General features: G+C 38.1%; 1 protein-coding gene across 1 annotated transcript; it reads right to left on the reverse strand.

Moving 5' to 3' along the window:
* Nucleotides 1–906: 906 nt before the first annotated feature.
* Nucleotides 907–14,445, reverse strand: Sri (sorcin). Its single transcript, XM_026399350.2, has 8 exons — nucleotides 14,382–14,445; nucleotides 13,343–13,426; nucleotides 11,375–11,444; nucleotides 6,672–6,715; nucleotides 5,791–5,938; nucleotides 5,460–5,573; nucleotides 4,333–4,391; nucleotides 907–2,476 (listed from the first exon to the last, which is right to left on the reverse strand). Exons 1-8 carry the CDS (start codon nucleotides 14,430–14,432, stop codon nucleotides 2,450–2,452), a joined length of 597 nt encoding a protein of 198 aa, XP_026255135.1. The 5' UTR covers nucleotides 14,433–14,445; the 3' UTR covers nucleotides 907–2,449.
* Between the last annotated feature and the right edge of the window lie 5,730 nt (nucleotides 14,446–20,175).

Genomic DNA, 20,175 nt, shown 5'->3' on the forward strand with positions numbered 1-20,175 from the left:
ACAGTTGTTAAAGAGAGCAGAATTTGAGGATTTTTGCCTTAGCCAATTAATGGTGTATTGTTTTTTTCCTAAAAACCTTTGACTAGAACTAATTCCAAGAATTTAACTAGATTTTTTCTTTACTACTCCTAAGGAACTTAATATTGAAATTCTTAGCTTATATACTTGGGTCTCAAAAGAGTAGGACATTCAAAAGGAAGCAAAATAAAGGGTCCCAACATATAAGTCTATAGGTGATGATTAAATTGATATTTAGTTTTGATTTAAAAGCTTTATTTTTAACCTCCCACCAGGTGTTTGACTAGATTAGCATGGCTAAAATGCTAAAAAAAAATTAGAATGTCAGCATTAATAGTATTAATATTAATATTTTATTTTTACTTTGAAAAATATTGCCAACAGACTACAGCATATAAAGCAGACAATACTTAAAGTCAAGTGGCAACAACTGCTTATTTCAATGCTATGTTTATGTAAAGAGAAGTGTGAAAATATTAGCTCAATTTTTGAGGGTCTAAGTCATTACCTTCTAATTTCTGTAATTGCTTTAGGTATCTTTTGCCTATTTAAATATCTTGTGAATATTTACTGAGAATCATTTACTCAAGTCTTTATTGAGACTTGAGGATCATATCTGATTAGAACCTTGGCAAAACTATTAAAAAAGACTTTTCAAATTGGGGCTGTAGATACTAAACCAAAATAATCTTTGTTTTCAGTTTATGGTTATTTACTCTCCCTTTACAAGGATATAATTTAGTTACATACTAATATGAACTATGCATATGTACTAGTGGGGGACAATGGGTTTGCTGTGTATGTGGGTGTTTTAAAATAAATAAATATTATCTAAGCTTCTCCCCTATATATAATATATATATTATTAATATATATATATATATTATATATAAATTAGGGTTGAAAAGTATTTATGAAATATATATCTTAGCATTTAGAAAACACATTAGTGAAATGAGGCTAAAGAGACTTAAGAAAACTTTTATTTTCATTAGTTGATAACTAATTCATTTGAATGGTAATGCTCACATTGTGCCCTCAAGTAAGACAGATACACTGCCAGCAAGGAGGAACTATAATAGCATCATTTTTTTTTAATTTGTTAAGCTTTCTTGCAAAAAAAAAAAAACAACAAAAAACAAAACCCCCTCCCCCCAAAAAACAAAGGCAAATCAGGACAGTTTTAAATTTAAGAATCAGAAATGCTGTTTCTGCTTGTTATACCAACACACCTTTTCTGTTCAGAACAACCAAGATGTAAGTGCTATCTCCTTTTCAAAGACGGGAAACTAAGACCCTAGGGGTTATCTAAAATGATCAAACCACACAGTAAAAGGTGCAGCCAGCATTAGAATCCAGATCTTACTGAAAGCGCATGGTTTAAAAATATTATTGTTTAAATTGATATTGATCTATATATTCAATACCTGTTTATTAGAGACTATTTGGGAAAGTAGGAGGAAGGAAGAAAACAAACCCATGATCCTGATGCCAGATTAACACTTTAGGACACTCATTTAAGTGTTTTTGCTGTGTGTTTTTAAAAGCATAAACACATGACATAACTAAATTGGATGCATCAATATTTTTAAAATCAACACATCTTTGACTTTAAAATGGAAGCATATATCTTATACAAAATTTGGAAAACACTGAAATGTATAAAGAAAATTAGTCATGAAGCATCCCATTAGCCAAAAATAACTATAGTTAGTATTTTCATATATTCCCTTAGTCTTTTTTCTATGAACTTTCTTTTTACATAGTTAAGCTTATAGCATATAAGATTCTTAAGTATAGTTAACAAAGGTTTGAATGGATGATGACAAAGAGGGACTTGGTATTTGCCACTCAAATTATCCATACATTTTAAAAAGGCAGAAAATAATCACTCAATGTTCCCTGTCCATTCACAAGGCCATGAAAATATGTGTAAGTCTAAATCCTGTGCTGCTAACTTTCTAGGAAGGTAAACTCTAACATGGATTACTGTTTGTTTTTTGCATTCAAGTGGGTGTATATCATTTACCGAAGAATGTTCCACACAAAACTTTCAACCACATTCTTCAGGAGAGGAAAGATAACAATTGTAGCCTGATTAAGTGTTTCATATCTCATAATGAAAAGTAAATAATGTGCCTTAAACATTTTGCATACTCAAATTTATAATAAAAGAGGCTTAGTAGGAAAATAAGATATGACTGATATTGGCTCAAGGAAGTTCTAGGTGGTGTAACACACTTGATCTTACTAAGTTCCAAAGAATTTATTATCAAAACTAAAACCAAAACTTCAGTTGTGTGTAACGTAGTAGACCTTTACAAGAGCTGTCGGGAGAAGTAGCCATGTAAGCTACACACGGTACTGAAGGCAAAGAGTAAGCAAATGCGAACTCCAGGTGGAATGTTGATTGACTTCCAGCAGCTTCCTCTCAAACGGTCATGACACACTGAATGAACTAAAAGAGAGAAAAGCCAGTGTTATGCTACAGACCACAAAACACTTAGTTCACTAGAGCTGATTTTTTTCAACAGTTTACATTTTAGTTCTCCAACTTGGAATTAAGGATTAACACACACACACACACACAACCTCTAATATATGAGTACATCATGAATGGAAAGGTTCATTTTTTTATGGAAATGCTCTACTATAAAACCCAATGGAAAGCTGGGTGTGGTGGCGCATGCCTGTAATCCCAGTGGTTTGGGAGGCTGAGACAGGAGGATCCTGAGTTCAAAGCCAGCCTCAGGAACAGTGGGGCACTAAGCAACTCAGTGAGACCCTGTCTCTAAATAAAATACAAAATAGGGGTGGGGATGTGGCTCAGTGGTTGAATGCCCCAAGTTCAATCACTGGTACCAAGAAAAAAAAAATGGGAGCCAGGTATGGTGGTAAACACCTGTAGTCCCAGAGACTCAGGAGGCTGAGGCAGTCTCAAAGCCAGTCTCAGCAACTTAGGCCCATTCTCAAAAAAGTGAAAGACTGAGGATGTAGCTCAGTGACGAAGCACCCTTGGGTTCAATTTCTAGTATAAAGGAAAAAGAAAAAGAAATACCCAGTGGGGTTCTTACTTCTTACTGGTATAAGACATTACTTCAATTGATAAAGAATTATTTAAATCCTGGATAATATTGAAGATTCTACAAAAGGTCACGCTCAAAGGTACCTGCCCACAAATACAAATAACTGGAATTTATACTGTCATATCATGTTCCAAATTGCAGTTTGACCCCCTTTACTTTAATGGAGTATTTTTAAACAATGTGTCCCTTTAAAATCTGCTTATTAAAATAAACCTAGATGCAAATAAAACCATTCCCCAGTGCCCTTGCTCTCTAATGCAGTGACAGGACTGTCAACTGAGAAGCTAAGCTAAGGCACACTAAAGAGAACACACCCTTAAATAGAAGAAAGAAGCATTTTATACTTTCACATATTCTATGCCTTTCCAAAGTGCACTGACAACCACAGTAACTGTTAGAAATATTTTAGAATATTCAGCGATTACAGTGATTTCAATTCTCAAAGCAACTTTGTTTTTTAATCAATGGCCAAGCAAAAACATGAAATAACTAAGCATCTCCTTACTTTTGTTACACACATCCAGTGAATGGTATCAGAGAAGGCAGTTGGTTATTTCACACTGGCCCCATCCTCTCTTATTTAGTGTGGCTATTCAGTAAAAACTTCCTTTAAATTGTTATTTAAGCTGGCACCTGCTCTTTGTTCTCAATTAAGAACATAGTTGTGTAAAGTGCAGGTTTGAGCTATTAAAGCTACTTCTCAGTCACTGAGATGGTTTGTTTGTAGAAGGGAAAATCAGACACAATACCTGCAGCATGTGTTTTGAGGATATTTCTGACTGAAATCTTAAAACAGCCCAGTGAAAGAGGTACTACTATAATGACATCCTTCTCTTTATTCAAAAAGTTTCAAAGCAATTAAGAAACCATATAAGTGACACGATGCAGCTAATCAATGCAACATGCTAGACTTGAACCCACGTCTTTAAATACAAATCAGAGGTCCAACCTATAGAAAAAACTAATAGTAAATGAAATTAATATATTTTAGGGCTGAGGTTGTAGCTCAGTGGGAGAGCACTTGCCTTGCACACATGAGGTGCTGGGTTCGATCCTCAGCACCACATAGAAAATAAACAAAATATGTTTTAGATGGTAACTCCTTCTGATCACTTAATCTCTGATTTCTCTGGCATCTTTAAGATGTTCTTAACATCTAAATTCAAAAGGGATGCCCATTTTTTGTGCACTGTATCCATCTACATAGCTCTTAATTACTTAGACTTACATCATCATATGAGAAATTCACCATGCCTTGCTGAGCAGTGTCCCGTCTTCGAAAGCTATCTGTAAAATAACACAGTAAAATGTATAGTTTTTTTAAACAGCTTTTCTAAAATCACCATCATTGATTATTTTAACACTAGGATGAAATTATAGTAACATATAAATTGTACAAACTGTCAACAAGGCCAAAGCAAAGATTTACTATGCAACAAAGTGATATCATAGGCAGAAGTTAACAGCTGTCTTTTTTTTTTTTTTTTTTTTTTTTTTGTGGAACTTGGAGGAAATACCTAAAAGTGAGTTTTAAAAAGCTGTGCAACTTCCAAGATCTTTACTTAATTGTGATGAAAGCATAAAATTTCAAACTTAATAAAACAGATATTGTTGAATTAAAGAAATAGATGAGTTCTTAATAAAACAGATATTGTTGAATTAAAGATATATATATATATATGTTATCTATGTCTATATATATATACATAGACCTATATAAAATTTTTTTTAGTGGTCAATGGACCTTATTTTATTTATTGATATGTGGTGCTGAGAATTGAACCCAGTGCCTCATACATGCTAGGTAAGCGCTCTGCCACTGAGCCACAATCCCAGCCCTAGAGTTCTTAATATGATAAATGGGCTATGATAAAATATCCCACCCATTTCAGCCCACTTACAAAACAAAGAATTTATTTAAATTTTCAAAAATTTCACATTCTAAAGAGAAATCACTCATAATCCCACTCCAATAAAAATTCTCAGGTTAGGGCTGGGATGTAGCTCAGTTGTACAGCACTCATCTGGCATGTACATGGTCCTGGGTTTGATACCCAGAATCACAAGAACAAAAAAGAAAAGAAGTAAAGCACAAATTAGCTCATTATGTTTTGGACTATTTTAGTAAAACTTATTTAAGATTATTTTAATGGCAGATTACCCACTAACCAAAAAAAAATTCTGTAAAACAAAATTATCATACTACGTATGTGTAAAAGCAATGTCACAAATTGACTAAAGCAACTACTGAAGCATAGAAAAAACTGGGGAGAATAAAAGTTCAGAAGCACTGAGAAATAAAATGTCAACTGTATCCTTGTGGCTCTTGATGACCACAAACCTCACAGAACACACCTGTGAGTGCTCTCAGCTTGACACAGCAGGCAATATAGTCATCGAAGGTGATCTTTCCACTGGTGCTGTATCGTTTTGCAATTGAATTCACAGTTTGGGGATTCAACCTAAATCCTGAAAGGCAGAAAAGTCATCCATTAAAAGTTTGAAAAAGAAAAACCACTGAAAAATAATCGAGCACAATTTTTAAGATTGTGGACTTTACTTATGAACACACACAATTTCTAAGAAAATAGAAACGATCTTCAAATAGCACTTACTATTAGAGAAAAAACAAAAAAACCCCACTGTACCTACCAGTGAACAGAGAGTTCCAGTTAGTCATACACACCCATGGTTGTCAGCGCCTTCTGCAATTCTTGAGGATCCACAGTTCCACTCCGATCACTGTCAAAACTGATGAAGTGTTGTCTCCAGCCATTCAGTACAGACCAGAGTTCTTTAAACTCATTGAACCCCATTGTGCCAGACCTGTCTCTCTGAACTGTAATCAAGGATCAGAGCTTCTTTATTTTGTAACATTTTCAAGTGATTAAATGAAAAAGGGGGGGGGTAGGGGGAATTCAATGTTCTTTCTGCTAAAATATTTCAAAGTTATTGTACATTTTTCTTGGTATGATAAAATAGAAAGGTTGATGATAGCACACAAAGATTCAATAAAAAGGACCTATGGAGAAAAAGCTCTTAGTACCTATTTTTACTATGGGAAAACTAAATGGTTTAAGTAAAAGGTAGTCTTGGTTCTGGAATTGTGTGCACTTCCTAGGCAGCCCAGGCTATGTTGTCTACCCTTCTGTTCTGGAGTCCTCTCTCGTCAAGTTCTCCCAGACCTAAGGATTTCACCCCTGGAAGGTGGACTGGAATGGACGGCACTTCATTTAAATAAGTCCAACACCTGGGGTGTGTATGATCCCCTCATTGAAAGTCGGGTGTGGATCCTGCAGAGCCATCAACACTAAAGGGAAAAAGCTTTTTGGTCCTTGTCTCCACACTTATTCTACTTTGATGCCTCCTTGGATTCTTAAACAACTGACATTCTGTTTACTAAACTTCCTTCCCATTTTTATACCAAACCATATCCTAAAAGCCAATTATTTCACCAAGCTTTTCAGGGATTGTCACTTGGTGTTTTAATTCTGTGATAAATTCCTTCAGGAAGGAAATTTCTTGTCAAGAAACAATACTCTAGAAAACCATCGAGGTAAAGGATACATCCAGCATCGAAACCATAAGCCGACAGGTCTCCAGGTTAAAAGCTGTTAAATCAAGAAAAGTACAGACATATAAACACAATTTCAAAAGTTCACATTACATTAGCTATCTTCAGATTAACTGGCGATGTGATTATTTGCTTTCTTTATGCTACTCAGTTTATGTGGAACTATATTCTATTCTAAGTAGATTTTTCCAGATAAAAGGATTTCTTCTTCTAGAATACAAATTTGATTTTAACAATCTTAAAACAAATATTTTTAAAAAGTACTATATAGCACTGTTAAACTTTCTTGCCTTTAAAACTATAATATAGTGAGTCCAATTAGCCATACGGGACCAAAATTATTAGATCCACCATAGTTGTGTGGGAAGGCAGAATGGCTTTGTTCATAAGTTACCACATGTAATTTGCTCATAAATTACCATAAATAGCCAGTTTTACTATTTTTATGTTTAATCATTTGTTTTTCTTTCTTTTTTATTTAATGTTAGACACTGAGCAGTAACCTCTTACGTAAAATAATCTATGAACTCTTTTCATATATAGTAAGTTTATAAATGAAACCAAGTAAATGTGCTTGTTAAAACTGTTTTGAGTAAGAGTACTCTGCAGTGTCAAGTGGGAAAAGCTAGTATAAATTCTGCAAGTTTAAGATGCACACAGAACTAACCTTTTCCATAGCTTTTGCTAGTTTCTTTTATTTCCTCTACCCAAACGGAAATTAGAACACAATTGGGCTAACTTATTATTACCATCTCCAAGCAGTACAAATGATAGTTTTCTATATTTAATGAATTATTGTATTTGGCATACTCTCTCCCAGAAATAAAAGACTAGCAACTATTTCTATCTTGGTATTCAATATTCATTTGATTGACATACAATTTTCTTAAGAAGAAAGAATGTGTCAACACTTTCTACATTTTTTGGAAGGATCTTATGAATTCTTCATTCTGACTTTTAAATTATGTAGAGGTATAAAGTCCCTTGAGTCTAGAGCAGTGATTCTCAGCTCTGGTGCCTATAAGAATCACCTGGAAAATTTAAACAATCCTGAACATGGGCTGCATCACTGAGTTCCAGTGTGTTTTAGAGCTTCTCGGAGGATTCCAGTGGGCAGTCAAGGTTGAGACCATACTCTACTCAAGTGTGATTCCTGGACCAGCCATATTAATAACACTTGGGATCTTGTTGGAATTGCAGAATCTCTATGTACAGATATGATGCATTAATAAAAACAAAAAGTGTGGGGAAAAAAGGAATTGCAGAATCTCAACCCTTACCCAATAAAATACAATCAATAAAATCAGACTCTGAATTTAAACAAGATCCTCAGTGAGATATATTCACATTAAAGCAGCTGGTCCAACCTAGACCAATATCACATGGAAACTTGTTAAAAGTGACAACCTGGACCCATATCACGTGGAAACTTGTTGAAGTGATGTTCTTACATCTTACCCTCAACCTCCTGAAAAAACATCTAGGGTGGGGCCCAGCAATCTGATTTTCTGTGATCTTTCCAGAAGATGCTGCTGCTGCTAAAGTCTAAAAACCACTGCTCCAGATGGCTTGAGAACCACAGGACAGAGGTCACCATGTCTGGCTTACATGGAGATTTCCGAGGGGCTATGAGACAGCTTCTCTGCTTTCCGGTTCCATGAATGGTACCACCATCTACTCAAAATTCACCCAAGACAGACACCTGGGAGTGTCCTCCATTCTCTTTTCTGAAATTCAATCACCTTCTACATAGCTTCAGGATCCATTTTCAGTTTCATCGTCACTTCCTGGGTTTAGTTAGCATTTCTGTAACCTATATGACTCCATGGAGACTCTAACGTGCACCCCTGACTCTGTTTAACTGAACCACTGTCTCCCGGTCTAGTCTTTATCTTATAACCAGGATGCCATGTGCTTTCCTATATAAGACTCTGAATGTATATTCTGCTGTCATGGTAAAGGCCAATTGCCTTACCTGACTTGTAAGTAAGGTCATGCACGTGTGTTCCCAGTTCAGCTAGTCTTATCTTCATCAATTCCCAGACACTAGGCTTAGGGAGATTTTTGATTCCTTCCCTGAATGATGAGCTCTCTGGGTCTTTCATTATGTTCTGTTCTGTCTGCCTAGGGCAGTCTCCCCACCCCACTCACTTATTGGTCAGCTTCATTTCAGCTGTACTGTCACTTCTTCTCAGTTTAGATACTAATTCTGCAGGGAAAACTTTCCTGCCTTCTGACTGAGGTACCATCTTATAACTTCCCTTATCTAGACAAGATGACTCTGGGTATGCCTAGAACAGTTATAGTCACTTTTAAACTACTTCAGAAGAGGGCTGTGGGTCCTGATTAGCATATCCCTTCCACCCGCCTGTCCACTCACTTGGTTCTGTTCTTTTTGGTTGGAAGCTGGGCTTAAAAGATTGATGTACAATTTCTGTGTTAAAAAACCACCTCGAAAGTAGGGTGATTTATTACAGGCCAGCAGAAGACATTAAATAAATCAACTAAATCAGAAGGTCCTCATGTTTCACAAAAGGTCCTCTATAATGCACTGATTTAAGGCCATCATTACATGGGGTTTTCTCAAATAAAATTCTTAAAAGGACAGCTAAGGATATATCAACTACTTTGTTAGATTTTAAAACCTGCTGCACCTCTTCCATTACAAGTGTATAGAATAATATTTCATGAACGACACTACCTCATATTGTTAAACCCTGCTGTTATAGGATAAGATCTACCCATGGAGCCAAGTGATCCTAGGGTTTTGTGACCACTGTTTGTTGCAATCTTGGCTGAAGAATTTCAAATGAGTCATATATAGTAGCAGGTAGGAGTTTATCAGAAAGAAAGGAAAGGGGGAAAAGGAACACTCTCATGGTAAAGAGTGGATTCTCTCAAAGAGGAGAGGGATATCCTGCTTTTCCAGTCCTCCAGTTTTATTGAGAGTCCTAGGGAAGTTTCTAGAGAGTCCTGCCCTAGTCTACCTTTAGATTTTTGACCGACAGCAAAATTGCCTCAGACTTCCATGTCCCCACTATACATAATGTTATCCCATAGATGAGGAATTTTACTATTATAATGACAGGCTAAATATCCAAAGGCAACTCTGGGTCATCTTGGTCCTTGCTGACTGGTTCTAATTGGAACCTATTCTTATAGATTTTATGGTTGGGGCTTTGCTTCTAATTGTCCTCTCTTCCTGAGTCCTGGAATCTGGTCTGCATAAAGGTCACTAAAGGTCCCCCTTCAGGGTTACCTTTGGGCTTCCATTTCTCCTGAAGATAACAGGTTATTTATTGAGGAATGTGACATATTCTACTGACTTAAACCAAGAGGAGGCCAGAGTCGCCACAGATAAATAACTTTTTAAAAGAAGAGGGTCAGCATAGTAGGCCCAGTGTATATAATTGTCCCCTTACACCACTGTTGCCACAGCTCATGTCTGTCTGCTGTTACTGCTATGAGACCTGCCTTGTTCACCAGCTTTACTACTTGAAGTTAACAATTAACCATTTAAATGTATTGCCTACAGCAGTAAAAAAAGGAAAAACAGGCAAACAAAAACAATTAATCTAAAAAGTGCTTCTTTTGTTTAGGACCAGATTAAATGACAGAAATTTAAAAAGTTCTTTTGTATTAATCTCCCACCTAGGAAATAGTAGGTCATATAAAAGAAGAAACACTAACAATAAAAACATAAGTAGTTCAAAGAGAACCATCTAGTAAATATGTCATGTCAAAGAGTCAAAAAATGCCACTATAAATCCTCAGGTGTGAATTCTAGTTTGAGTATTTTTAATTCATAGCTTACCCTTACTGAAATCAAGCCCCTTATGATACTAAAAACAATGAAGCCAAGGCTTCATTTTGATGTTCTGTCTCAATTACCAACTGGAAAAAAAGTTGGCAGGTAATGGACTTGAACTAAGACACTATAATCTATCCTAGAAATTGGTCATGGTCAAGACTGGATTTGAAAATTAAGTACACAGTACGTATGCGGGATGATGAGAAGCCTGGTCAGGATGTAGCATCTCTGCAGTAATTCTCCATCTACTACTTGTAGCAGAGACCTCAAAAGGCAGGAAATGGAGGGAAAAACAAAATTACAGGGCAGCAAAGTCAGTCTTTGAGGAACTAAGAAGGGAGACAAGAATGACTAGTTAAGGAGTTCAGAAGTAAAAAGGGTACTTTCCACTTGGCCTGAATACATTTTCTGAAACAAAAGAGGAAAGACCCCCGGGATATCACATAAACGTTCATGTGGCCAACAGCCTGTCCAGGGCTCAGAGATCAGGAATGCAGGACTAGCCACTAAAAACTCTAAGTGCCATCAGGCATAAACAAAGTAAGCTCTTGGCAAATAGTCAGCCATGACTATTAGCTCCTACCATTAATAACACCTGACCCAGCAGATTTCATTTCAGTACCTCAACTTGTCCTCTTGGCCACCCAAATTGTCTCACTAGTTTGAATGGTTCCAAACCCACTAACCTGGTAGGTAGAATAGAATGACTTACTTAACTGTTTCCAAATCAACATTTAGAAATAATGGTCGAAAGTTAGCTTTTGCAATTCTAAGCTTGGTTGAATCAGGATAGCTCAGTTTCCTTAAAGGCTATAATGTCATGTAATAGCTAATGTATAAAGAACAAGAGGACTTTAAGAGAAACTTTGGAACTTGTCAACTTACGTTTATATCCTCCAGCAATGCCCGATTGTGTCAGACATCTCTGCAATTCATCAGCATCTATTTGCCCATCCTTTTATGAAAAACAGGAAGAGGGATCACAGTTGTAATTTGTATTTTCAAGTTATTTGTTTACCCTCAATATTCAATGCAGCAATACTAACAAAGAAAAATGAGTATTATCATGCCCCTCTTCTTTTTTAATAAAAAGAATGTCTTCCAAAAGTGGGCAATCTTTTCCTCATCCTAATTCCAAACATAATTTAATGACGAAAGAGAGCTTGTGTTCGCAACTTTTGTTCTCTCAGTCAGAGCTAGGAAATTGCCGAAAGTAAGCATTTTAAAATAAAATGATTTAAGGAGTTGTTTAAAAATTTTTATTTTCTTTTTAGGGGGAAAGAGCAGGGTACTCAGCAGACATCAGTAAATAAAAGGCCTGATTCAAACAGAAAGAGACTCTTTGATCATCTTATAAGTTAGTGAATTTTTTTTTTTTTTGTAAAAGAGCACAATTAGACCTAGAAAATATAAGTTAGGCTCCCGGTTACCTGCTCACTGACTATACTAGGTCAGAACTAGAGATATGTGTAATTTCTAGGGATTTTAAAATAGAATATTTAAATCCTCAAGTTTTGAGTATAATAGGTTACAAATAAGGAGCAAGAGTAATAATTTGATGATGAATATGCTGAATACAGGCCAGGGCTGCTGAAAGCTAAGCAGATAGGGTCACTTACACACTGGAGACTCCAGCAATCTAAGAATGCTAGTCTTGAGGCGTGCCCTGTCTTGTGGTTTCAAAGATACAGATCAATAAAAGATTAAGCAGATACTCAAGAGGAAAGTCTTGCAGTTTTAGACTCAATTTTCCATTCAAGTTCTCAAAGCTGTATTTCTTAGAGTGTTACTTTAAAAGGTGATCCATAATATGCTATAGCATTTTTTCATATTATGATTTTGCTATTTGTAGCTTTTTACCAAAACAAGATTAAGTTGAATTCATAAGAATAAACAGCCCCTCTGGGAGTGTCTGAGTTACATAACAGTGTATTTACTATACTCCGTGACCCTGGAAGCTAGGTAAGTGTCTTCCCTTGGGGTAACCCAGCAGCTGTCATATAACTTGGGAATGCAGAGAAGTAGATCTTGGGGAGTTGACCTGAATTCTTTCTCTGGGTCAATAGGCCACAACACCTAATAAGGATGTGGAAGAGGTGACCTAGTAACAGCATTTGCATCAGAGAGAAAGAAAACTGCTCACAGGATTAACTTCCTGATAGGGAGAGTAGTAGTTTCTTATTTAGAAGCTTATGGGTTTTTACCATACATACCTATTTCCTAAGGATAGGTAAAAATTAACCACCAAATTCAACAGAAACTATTCACTAGAATCTGGCTACATAATTACTAATACATGTCTTTAAGTTGTACAGACCAAGGTTTATGTACATCAGATCTTGAATTTCTTCTCTTGAAACCACCCTGGACTCACAACTCAGTTCTAAAGACATTTTCTACCTTACAGATATCTTCAAGTATACTTAGAATCCCTACACTGTTCAATCTTACCCTCATTCAGTCACATGCTTATTTTCCAACTCAGCTAACTTAATTAAGTACAGATACTATTTTGTCTTAATTTGCTCTGAATATTCAGAATGAAGAACTAAAATAAGAAGCTAGAATCCCCCTACTCAAAGAGGCTGAGGTAGGGATAGCAAGTTTGAGGCCAGCCTGGGCAATTCAGTCAGACCCTGTCCCAAAATAAAAAAGGCTGGAGATATAATTCAGTCACAGAACCCCTGGGTTCAATTCCCAGTACTACAAACAAACAACTGTCTTTCTTTCTATCTTCCTTTATACAGGCAAAGAGATTCATTTCCAGGGCAAAGTTCATTTTTGTGTCACTATATCAAAAGGTCACACAAATGTGAATCTGACAGTTTTTTAATATTAAAAGGAAAAGCTAACCTGTCCAGCAACGGCAGCGAAGTAACCATACAGTGGATCCTGAGTTTGTCCTGGAAACGTAGGCCCTCCAGGAGCCCCTCCATACTGTGCAAAAGGAAACACAAACACATCATTCCGCTGAATCAAGTTGTATTCTTTCACCACAGAGAGAGCTTTTGTGCAAAGCCAGGCAACTGTGTGCTTGCCCTTCACATGACTTAGCTCCCCCCACCAGCACACTCTAACCAGCAATCACCCCACCTCTTTTTTCCACTCTCACCCTTTTATAACTTAAGGACTGGTGACTTGGACCCAAACTGGTTTTCATGAAAGTGATAGCCCTTTTAAACTGCAGGTTACAGCCATGAATATAACCTAGGCAAGGGCAGAGCTCCAATTGTTTTCCTTGTTTGTATAGCTTTTATGGTGTTTTAAAAGTGTTTTAAGTACTAGGTATGGCTGGAGTTGGTACAATGCTGAGACAGGTGTGGCCTAGGGAAGAGTTCGGGACAGGTTGTCTCTCAGGCAGGGCAATGTAGTTTCAGAAGGAGCTCCCTAGAGGATGCGCTTCCTTGATGCCTGGCCAGGTAGACTTCCTCCAGAACTATTATGCTCACAAATTTTCCCTGACCTCCGCCCTCCTGCCATCCTCCCTCACACTTTCTTTTAAAGGGATGAAGACAGATCTCAGGACCATTCTAGATCAAAATGGCTGTAGTTGCTTTGGGGGAAAACCGAGAGGGAGGAAGAGGAAGCCAACACCCCACTTTCACAATTTCATGTCGCGTATCCGAGAGTCACAGGGTGGGCTTCTTGGATCCCATTTCACTCGTGCCTTGGTCCCACGGGGCCACCCAGGAGAAGGGACCGGGGGATGGATGAAGAGAGAGGCAGAACCGCAGGGGCCCGAGACTAGGCGGGGAGCGCGCAGGGAGAAGTCAGGGCAGCCGCCCCGGGATCCGCGCGGCAGCGTCCCCTCCCCGAGGGCCGCAGCGCCTCCAAGAACGGCCTGTCGGCGTCCTCGGAACCCCAGGCTCGCGCTGGGGCAAGCAGCACTTACCCCACCTGGGTAGTACCCGCCGCCGGCGCCAGGGTGCCCCGGGTACGCCATGGTGCAGACTGCGCCGCCGCCCAGTGCGCCTTGCCTCCCCGCCCCGCGCGCGGGGCCGCCCCCGAGCGCACCACGCCGGGCAGCGGGGGACGCGCGCTGCTGCCACCTCGGTCTCCCGGGTGCTCCTCGTCGCGGGCTCTACCTGACTAGCGCGCTTCCAATTCTTTGCCATTTTCACGTCAAGGCTATGAATAATTGAAGGTCCAGTGGTGACCTAAGATCTGCGATGAAATTCACACATGGGACTCTCTTCCCTTCGAAACTAATGGCACATTCCAACACCACTGCACCGCCCTGGGAATTCATTTTTTCCCCCTTCCTACTTGGCAATTTTCTGGCACATTTGTTATTTTAAATAACGTTATTGGCCAGGGCAGGCCCGCTATGAGCAGCGTTATGGGGAAGGGCCTGAATGCATTAGAGCAACTTTATGGTGCCGGCGGGTGAAGGGGCGTTGAAAGATTAAGGAAGCGCCTTTGGAAAACAGGAATAAACTTCTGGAACTGTGTGTGCAAGGAGGCACTTGGCTTGCGTTTGCACAAGTCGTTGAACAACAATGGCGTTTTTCCCTGTCATGGGGATAAATCATCACCGGGTTAGGCTGGGCGCAGCTCAGATGCTAACTAGGGAAGACCAGAGTATTTTCTGGGGAGAGTAGCCTCACCCACATCGTTCCTAGGAAAATCAAATGTTTTCATGCAGTAAATGAATTATCTGGATGATTCTAGTAAAACCAATCCCTTTTCCCGTAACTGCTGAGCTATATTTTATACAAGAAAAGTTTAGAGCAAACTAAGGGCACAGGGCGGCCATGTAGTTGGTATCAAGTCAAACCCTAGATTGGTGGAGAGCAGGTTTAATCTAGGTGCAGCAAGTGCTGCCCAGGCAGACCTGACCTTAAGGAAGGTGACAGATGGGTCCTTCACCTGAGTTTTTCAGAAAATATTTCTCAGCTCCACACAGTTTTTCTTTTCATCTAATTGAACAGTCAGAGGCAAGACACGAGATTTAAGTTTGGTTTTGTTTTATGTAATTTTGATAATTCAGAAAAATGCTCACTTGTCTTTGTTAAGGACTAGACAATGTTTTTTTTTTCTGACTTTGAGAACTGTGTTAATAAGCAAGACTCACAGAATTTGCTATGAAGTTTGCACTAAAAGACTGAAAAAGTCATCAACATTTAAAGAACACCTGACCAGTAAGTTACTTCTCATCTTGGTCCTAGGGGTTCCTCCATTCCAAATTCCTTCATTAAGTTCATTGTTTTCCCTTCAGGTGTAACCTCCTTCCCAAGTTCTCTTTTTGGACACACAAGCTCCAAAAATGAAAGTTCCAAATAGAAAAAATTCTTATTGTCTCAGCATGTTGTTGCCTTTGTTATCTTTGAATCAGGAAGTAGATTGTTGCTTTCAAATACCATGGTGATCATCAAAGTCAATTAGGTGATTTGAGCCCTTTGGCCCCTATTTTGAAGCTTTAATCAACAGAGGATCTGGGTTAAACTCAAGAGTTGAGTCTAATCTCTTTTTCAGTATGCAGGTTTGAAAGAAGTGTATAGCATGTAAAATATTGGTAAGTAATACAGAATTATTTTATGGATAAATGACTGTTCTAATTGTCATTTCAGTAGTCTAGACATCTTCCTACCTACCCATACTAAAGAATCCAACTTGTGTTTATGTGCGGGCTCGCGCACTGCATGTGGTGCTGTGGCTTGAACCCAGTGCCAAGACTTGGGGCCTTGTGCATGCCAGGGGAATGCTCTACCACTGAGCTATACCCCCAGGCCAAGAATTGTATTTTAATGGAGTATAAATTCTTATACTGCTAACAAATTGGTTAAGCTGCTGCTGTTTTAGTTTCTAAAAAAATCTGTGGCAATTAATGACAACAAACCATATTTGTGTGTATGTGGGTGTGTGTGTACACATATATATGCATACATGTATATGTACTTTATGTGTGTGTGTGTGTACTCACATACAGCATTTTACATATTTGCTTAATCCTCATAAAACCCCATGCGATAGGTGCTATTTTTTTTATCATCCTCAGTTAGAAGTTGAAGAACAGAGGAGCTGAAAGAAGACAACCAAGTGGAAGGAACACAGAACTGAGCTTTGCTGCTAGGCTCTGACTCCAAAGTCTGTGCTCTGCACCCAGAGCAGCAAGCTTTTAAGGGTGCAGATACTAAATATTTTAGGTCATATCCTCTCTGAAGCAACTACTCTGCTCTTACAGCCCACAAGTATCTGGGGATGGTACATAAGTGAAAAATGTGGCTGCGTTCCAATATAGCTTTATTTATGAACACCAAGGTTGAATTTCCTATAGTTTTTGTATGTGATGAAATCTTCATTTTTCCCCATCCATTTAAAAATGTAAATAACATTCTTAGCTTCCAGGTGCACAAAAAGAAGAGGTAGCTCAGAGTTGGCTGTCAAGCAATAGTTTGCCAACCACTGTAGGAAAATGGCTTATGACTCGGGGGATATAGCACTTTAGCAAATGATTTGCTGACTTTAAGATAAAGCCTATGAGTAGCTGTGTCTGAGTCACCCTGAGGAACGGTAACCTCCCTGGGGAGGTTACTTATGAACAGAGTGGCTACTTCAGACCTCTTCCCCATTGTCCAGTAGGATAATCAAGAGGAACACTATTATACTGTGTCTTGTGTCTTGCCCTATGCAGTAGTAGCCAGGGGGCATGTAAAATGACAAAGCTGAATGCCAGGCTATCTTTACATCCTTGTTCATGGAATATGGGTTCTTTTACTCATAGGCTGAATATTACAGAAACTAAACAATTCAGGAAAGAATAAAGACTCAATAGTAACTCTTAGAAAATACAGATGCAACTTTCTTTTATAGTTTTAGTATTCATTCCAATAGAAGGTGTGGAGGTTCAGTGAAAGAAAAGGTAACTTTCTAAGTTCCTGGTATGTGCCAAGAGTTTTTTACTACATGTTTCCTTATTACATCTAAACCACCTCACCTTCTAAATAATTGTGTTTTATAGATTAGGAAATTGAGGCATAAGTAACTTTCCCATGGTCACATGCCAGTTTTTGATTCTTGATCTATAAGTCTAAAGCACAGGTGTTTTGAAGTAAAAACAATATACAAAGACACTGAACAAAGCTTGAATTTCTTTCCCTTAATTATATTGCTTCCTGAGAAATTAGGGCAAAGGAGAGGCTACAGAAAAAGTCTTAAAGATAGGTAACCTCTTATAGAGGTTGTGTTCTAGAAGCTGGTTGTTATGGCCTGTGTTCTCCCATAAAAGTCATTTCGTTATGGTTCCCAGGCAAGCCTTTGCAGCCTCCTCAAAGCCCTCATTGCTCTTCTGTAGAAGCCTGGTCCTGGATCAGGACAGAGAGGAGTAGGGAGGATTTGGGGCTGATGTCCCTCCCATCTTCATCCCCATCTCAATCCCTCGCCCTACCAGTGTTGATAGTGTTGATGTCACAAGGTCAGCACAGTATCAGCAGTGCAGTGAGACCAGGGGGGAGGGTCTGGAAAGGGGACCCAGTCTCCATCACTGGATTAGCATGCGTGGGGTGACTTGGAGGAGGAACAAAAACAGAAGTTTCAAATTACACCTCTGGGAAGGAAGAATGAGCGCTCATGACTCCAGGAACTTGGATGGAGTAGGTATTTCTAGAAAGTCAGAGCTATAAAAGTTTATATAAGTCAGCTATATATAAATTAGGAATAAATTGGGATTTTCTCTCTCTCTCTCTCTCTCTCTCTCTCTCTCTCTCTTTTAAGCAGCACTGTGGTTCAAACCCAGGGCTTAAGCATGCTAGGTGAGTGTTCTACTACTGAGTCACAGTCCCTGGAAATTTCTTAATTAAGAGTAAGGTATTTCTTGGGAGACGATGTAGCTCAGTGGTAAAATATACTTGCTTAGCATGTTAGAAGCCCCATCATTAAAAAATAAAATAAACAGTTAGGATTTTTTTTAATTCATCTATTTTTACCCCCAGAAAGTTACTTGCCTGTTTTCATAGAGTGGGAAGTGATAGGAAAGCTGAGGAAGATACCTGGGCTAGTTGATTACCATTTCTGTTTTTTGTCGGAGAATCCACACATTGTGATATTACTATTTTAGTAAACAAGGATCAGGTAAGCAAAATTTTAATGCTGTGTTCAAAACTAGTTTATTACATGCCAAAAAGCAATTGTTGCCAGGCGCAGAGGGGTTCACCTGTAATCCCAGTGGCTTGGGAAGCTGAGGCAGGAGGATTGCAAGTTCAAAGCCAACCTTAGCAACTTATTGAGGCACTTAGCAACTCAGCCAGACCCTGTCTCTAAACAAAATATTAAAAAAGGCCTGGGGATGTGGCTCAGTAATTAAGTAGCCCTGGGTTCAATCCTCAGTTCTAAAAAAAAAAAAAAAAGCAATTGTTTGTCAAATATCTAAGATTCTCGGTAAAACCATCAATCTTTCTAAATCTAAAAGCATATTATCAGAAGAACTAGATATATTTTAGATTTAATTGCATTACATGTTTTGTTGAATTTGCTGAATTATTGTTCTGTGAAGGAAACTGTACTGTTTCCATTTTATCAAAATGGGGAATGGGTGGGTAACTTAATAAATTACATCTAAGAGTAAGAGTCAAAAGGGAGGCTTTGCTTTGGAAAATGAAAGTAATTTGAGGGGAACTGACTTCTGTTGGAAGCTTACTATTCCATAAGCCTGTACTAATTTTCTCAGTGGGGAAAACCACTCACCATTCCTGTATTCCCTTGAAGGCTGAGAACACATTTTTTTTTTCATTCTTAATTAATTTCCTTTACCATGATTATTAATTTCTAGGCTTCTCTATTAAATTTCGGCCACCCCCACAAAGCATTTAGAAAATGTTTTTATAAAAATAAACTTTATGGATATCCCTAATCTGAAAAAAAATGGGTCATTAGAATTATGTAGATTAAGAACTTTCCTATTTTGATTGATAGAACATCAGAATTATATGGAACTCTCCAACATTACATACTATCTTTTCCTTACCTGCATCTTGAGGTGAGGTCTTACAGGTAGAAGCTGTGATTCTTAGAGGAATGTATCCTTGCAGTGTGGCCAAATGGAAGAATCAAGAAGTGTGAACTGTAATAGCAGACGAATCACATTACCTTCTTGATCCCTGGTAATCAGTAACCAGCTATAATCACTTCGAGCAGTTAGGCAGACTTCCCATAGGTGCCAGTAAGGCTTTCTACAAAATGTGTTTGCTTCAGGGTTAGAATGACTCTAGCTTAAAGCAGGAGCCAACAGCAACAAGTAACAGCATTAAACATGCACATGAGGCAATATTTTAATTCCTTTGGAAATTTTACCTTTTTTTCTTTAACTTCTAGCTTTATAAGAGTCTTCTGAAGACTGTGCATTGCTCCAACGATGGGTGAGAGCTGGGCTCATAGTGGCTAGTGAGGGCCTATTTTCAGGAATTTTGCCAGACCATTGTTAAATATTGTTAGTATTATCAGCTAATTAAAAAAAAGCACATTTATTTTTATTTTTATTTTTTTTAGAAATATATGACAGTAGAGTGTATTTTGACATACTATACAAGCATCCCATTCTTGTGGTTGTACGTGATGTGGAGTGACACTGGTCATGTATTCATACATGAATATAGGAAAGTCATGTTCAGTTCATTCTACTATCTTTCTATTCCCATCCCCCCTCCCTTCCTTTCATTCTACTTTGTTTAATTCAATGAATTCCTATTTTT

This window comes from Urocitellus parryii, chromosome 3, assembly GCF_045843805.1.
Source record: "Urocitellus parryii isolate mUroPar1 chromosome 3, mUroPar1.hap1, whole genome shotgun sequence".
Taxonomy (NCBI): domain Eukaryota; kingdom Metazoa; phylum Chordata; class Mammalia; order Rodentia; family Sciuridae; genus Urocitellus; species Urocitellus parryii.